Source organism: Branchiostoma belcheri, unplaced genomic scaffold (genome assembly GCF_001625305.1).
Source record: "Branchiostoma belcheri isolate BF01 breed outbred unplaced genomic scaffold, Haploidv18h27 scaffold12, whole genome shotgun sequence".
NCBI lineage: Eukaryota > Metazoa > Chordata > Leptocardii > Amphioxiformes > Branchiostomatidae > Branchiostoma > Branchiostoma belcheri.
In genome coordinates this window covers 1,060,057-1,064,883 of record NW_017802602.1, presented here as the reverse complement: position 1 = coordinate 1,064,883, position 4,827 = coordinate 1,060,057, and the positions used below count along the sequence as shown (strand labels likewise).

General features: G+C 45.6%; 1 protein-coding gene across 1 annotated transcript in view; it reads left to right on the top strand.

Annotated features, from left to right (window-relative positions):
- Nucleotides 1-927: 927 nt before the first annotated feature.
- The window catches only part of LOC109462736, a 10,658-nt gene continuing 6,758 nt past the window's right edge, over nucleotides 928-4,827 (top strand). Inside the window, exons 1-3 of the mRNA XM_019759293.1 lie at nucleotides 928-1,158; nucleotides 1,496-1,628; nucleotides 4,313-4,474. Coding sequence (XP_019614852.1) covers nucleotides 928-1,158; nucleotides 1,496-1,628; nucleotides 4,313-4,474 — 526 coding nt within the window. The remainder of the gene's footprint in view (nucleotides 1,159-1,495; nucleotides 1,629-4,312; nucleotides 4,475-4,827) is intronic.

Sequence of the window (4,827 nt, the reverse complement as noted above, 5' to 3'; positions counted from 1 at the left end):
CAAGATAGCGTGCTTTCTGATGGATGGTGACAGCTTCGGTCTTTTCCTTTGTCCTCACCTGCATCAATTACCCTAATGTTTGTGCCTGAAATAACAGAACTACAAATAACCGTCCGAGGAAACAATGGTGCAGTTTTCTCCATGGTACCGGACGGCTTCTTTGCGTGTGGATTGGCTGACTCGTCCTTCTGGTAGATTCCTTGGCGCACGCATCGCTTGTACATGTTTGTGTCTCATAACCGGTAAACCGCCTTTAGGTGTAACACACCAGTTTGGTACAGTAAGTACAAGCTGAGTTAGACCAGACTGTAGGGTTTGAACCATTCACACCGGGACGGATCCCTAGTGTTTTCGATAAGCGCGGTGATCAGTTGTAAGCGTGCTCGAGATTTGGCTCTCCTCAAACACAGGACCTCCAGTTTGGTACAGTGAGTACAAGCTGGGTAAGACCAGACTGTGAGATTGAACCGCTCACACTAGCAAGGACTCCTAGTGTTTTCGACAAGTGCAGTGGGATCTTTCACGTGCCCCAGGTGTGGCTCTCCTCAAACTTAGCACCTCCAGCTATACGTACCATCCGAGAGGACTTCCCTAACCGAAGCAAGGTACTCATTTTTACCCGAGTCGAGTGAGGAAATAGGTGTAAACTTTCTCTCCGAAGGACACAACACTGAAGCCTGCCAGGGATTCAAACCTTTAGATCCCGAGTCCACAGCCCTTACCACCGGACCACGTCGCCACCGCCTATCCGAGAGGACATCCCTTACCGAAGATAAGTACTCATAATTTCACCTGAGTCGAGTGAGGAAAGAGGTGCCTTTCCAAAGGACACAACACTGTCACCGGGGCCTGCCTGTATTTAAACCACAAAGTCCAAACTCCTAACTATCGGACCGCCTTCCCACCGCCCGTGCTAGTTTGTGCCCGATGGCTTCCTTCCGGCTGTGGTGCGCGGCGTGGCTCGCGCTGATGTTACGGGGAGGCGCGGCACAGTTCCACCCGGTCTCCTCGGGACAGGAGTTCCCTCGAGCCGCGACCTGGGACCGGACCCTTGTGGACATCCCCCACCGTCTTCTGTGCCACGAGCTGTGTCTTAAAGACGCCTCCTGCGCCTCCTTCCAGTACAACCTGACGTCTCGGGAGTGCCGGATCAGCATCGCGGCGGATGGCCTGGAAGACCGTCCGGACGATGAAGTAGACGATTCGCTGCACCATCTACCGCTTGGCGGCCTTCTGCCTACGGCGCAACACTCTGTGAGTAGAGCCTTGCATTCCCTGTCCATGGTGCTGAAACGTTCGATGTGGTATTCAGAATCATGCTTTATCCAGAACCATGTTCAGACACGGTTTCGGATAGTCCAGAACCGTGCCCGGAGCAAATGCCTGTGTTCTTTAATACGCGGATATTATCCAGTACCGTACATCCTATTTCTACATTGACGTAAGTTTCTGAGCGAATGGTCTTAAGTTAAATTAAACCCTTTTTCCTCCCCAGGACCCCGACTGCTACTCGGAGCAGGCCGCCTGTACGCCCGGCCAGGTGTGCCGGGACAGGTGCGACAATGACGGCGTCTTGGACTGCACCTGCCGGGCGTCCTCGTGGGCCAGGCCGGAGTGCAAGTCCACGGGTAAGGCACAAACCTTGTCTCTTTATCATTTTATAAGGTAAAACGCAAGTATCCATAATACGAATACATCTTAAAACTAGAAAGGCCAATATTTGCTTTGGAGCAAATACAGCAATGGCTTCACCACATTTTACGACATGGCAGGGAAAGAATGAGAAACACAAGGGAAAACAATGATTACATTGATATAACTATAATATGAAGTAACATACAACTAAAACAACAGTTGGATAGCTATTCCCTACTTTATTGGTTAGGATTTTTAATTGCATAATGCAAACTGTTGATTTTCAAAATAAAATAAAAAACGTTCATGCCCCGCATTCCAATGCTGGAGCAGAAAAGCTTGAAATACCTACCAAAACACTTGAATAAAGACATACTGTCAGTATGGAAATGCTCTGTGCAGGTGTTAATCAAGTTAAATCCCAACAGCCAATCAGCAAGAAATGCTCTGTGCAGGTGGAAATGCTCTGTGCGGGTGTTAATCAAGTTAAATCCCAACAGCCAATCAGCAAGAAGTATAGAGGAAAGCTGCATGCCTATTGGTTGATGCCCTGCATTCCATTGTGATGACTCATGCCCAGACGTGGTAAACACGGCACACTAACACAGTAATACATTTGCTATAACACAGCCAAAAAACTCAAATAAAACCATTCTAAAAGCCTGTATCACAAAAATTTAAAAAACGCCTAGGGGTATTTGCCCACTGTACCTCCATACCAAATTTCAGGACCTTAGGCCCTAAAATGAAGAAGCTGAATCCATTTAAAGATATGGCAGGAGGAGAAGGAGGAGAAGAAGAAACATCAGAAAAAGCAATATGGGTTCACCACCACTTCGTGGTGTGGTGAACCCATAATAATGCAGAACTCTTATGTATATAGGAAAGACACACAAATAATAGGACAGATAATCTAGTTGCATAGTAAATCATAACTGTGTAGGAAGAAAGCGTTCCTGTAGAAGGTGTCTGATCTTAGTAAGCGAGTATAGTTTGATATAGTTTTGTTTGATGTCGTCTTCAAAAGAGCTTCTTGTTTCATCACTATACACATTATGCATAGTGGGAGGACTATATTGACACAACAAAAGTAAGTGGACGTTCATCAACCAAAGTGGGCTATCTCTGGGTTTTCTATGACGATAAATTCACATTCACATTACATTTTTTAAAATTCAAAATTGTATCCCTACTTACTTTTGCACAGTAGGGGCCTGGGGCATGCAAACGCGTATATGAATCGGTACGTTTGGAAAGAGAACGGGCTGTCTACCTGAATGCACTTCATGTGTTTCATTTCACAAATTAATAAGGTCTGATTCAAGGGAACGGTCTGGTGTTCCGCAATCATCAGCTGCCCACTGACATCAATACAGGGTCAGTCACGGAGCCATGACGTCATCAGTACGTCATCAGTAGAGCATGCTGGGACGGTTCCAGCCAGCACGTCAGCAGAACGTACTGCACCTGCGCGAAACCCGTTGTGTCGTTGTGCATAGAACTTCGGCAGAACGCGTACTTAATTGTATACTGTATTATCTCTTGATGTTTAGTATTTGCATGTAGGATGTTAATTCTCATTCTATACCCTTTCCTTGTTGTACTATGTCCAGTGTAAAATTGTCGTGCAATAAAGTTCTTTTATAAGGTGTATTCGCGTACTAAGTAACGGGCAACGGGCAAAATTCCGATGCAACGTTGACCAAACCCCCGGCGAAAACCGTGAAAAATCAGGGTTTCGCGCAGCTCCAGCCCCATGTCGTGCGTCAGATACCGAATATCGCGTGTAAACCTGTCACTTTTAATGCTAGAATTAAAGCATCAAGACACTTCCCGCAGCTGAGAACATCGCGTGTTCCTTTTGTCAGAAAACCGTCCGGACGGATTCCTGGATAGATGGATCGCCTCAGCCCTGACGCAAGCCCCTGACAGTCTTAATTTGCAGACGACAAAGCGAATAAATTCTAACAGACGGCTCGCATTGTTTAACTCAAGCTCGTGCGCTGTCAGGCAGGATTTGTCTGGTCTATCCGACACGTGTTGTCACGAGAGCTCCGGGCGAGGCGGATTGTTTCTGACAGTTCGGAGATGTTTGATGTTATCCTCTCGTGACGGCAACTACCGATAGACAAAACCTGACAACACCGCGTGATGGTGTGGGATCAAGACATTGTTCTGTTGATATTATGTTCACATTAGTATAAAAATCACGAAGACACGGTTGTATTTTTTTTATTTCTATCATTGCCAAATCATCTTCTGGTAGCGCCTATCCCAGAAAAATTATGAATTCAAAACGGCAACATCCGAAGAATAAAAACTGACAACACCGCGTGATAGTGTGGGGATCAAGGCATGGTTCTGTAGAATTATGTTATTGTCGGTATCAGAAATCACCAAGTCACGGTCGTATATTCATTATTGCCAAATCATTGTCTGGTAGCATCATTAGTTTCGCAGATTTCAAATTGGCACACTGGTTTCTACAACATTTGTTTGCTTGGTTTTCTCCGCCAGTGTTGGGTAATGTTTGTTTGTTTGTGCCAGGGTTAGATAACGTTTGTTTATTTGTTTGTTTACCTGTACCAGACCTGGGTACCTGGGAAGACTGGGGTCCGTGGGGAGACTGCTCTGTAACCTGTGTTTGTTTGTTTGTTTGTTTGTTTACCTGTACCAGAGCTGGGTACCTGGGAAGACTGGGGTCCGTGGGGAGACTGTTCTGTGAGCTGTGGAGGCGGGGTGAAGAAGCGCATGCGCACCTGCCGTGACGAGTATGACGGGAAGACGTGTGTCGGACGGGATACTGACGTCAAACTGTGCAAGACGAAAAAGTGTCCAGGTAACAGCGATATGGACTTCATTTAACTTCCATTAGGATATGCGAATATAATCGTTCAGAATACAGATAAATGCAAAAGGTAAATGTGCCTGGACTGTGACTGCTTTGTACATATACATGTTTGTAACATTATTTGTATATTATTGTATTTAACTTGTAATTTTATGAATGTACTTTTTAATGTATGTGCCCAGGGATATCTGAAAAACAGATCAACGGATCTGAGATATACTCTGATAACTTGACTTGAAAAGGCTACTTATAGAATTCCTACACAATTCGTCTATAGTTTGAGGTGACCCTTAATAAAATGCGCGTTGTGATGTGAATGTGTAAAACCGTATCTAGACCGG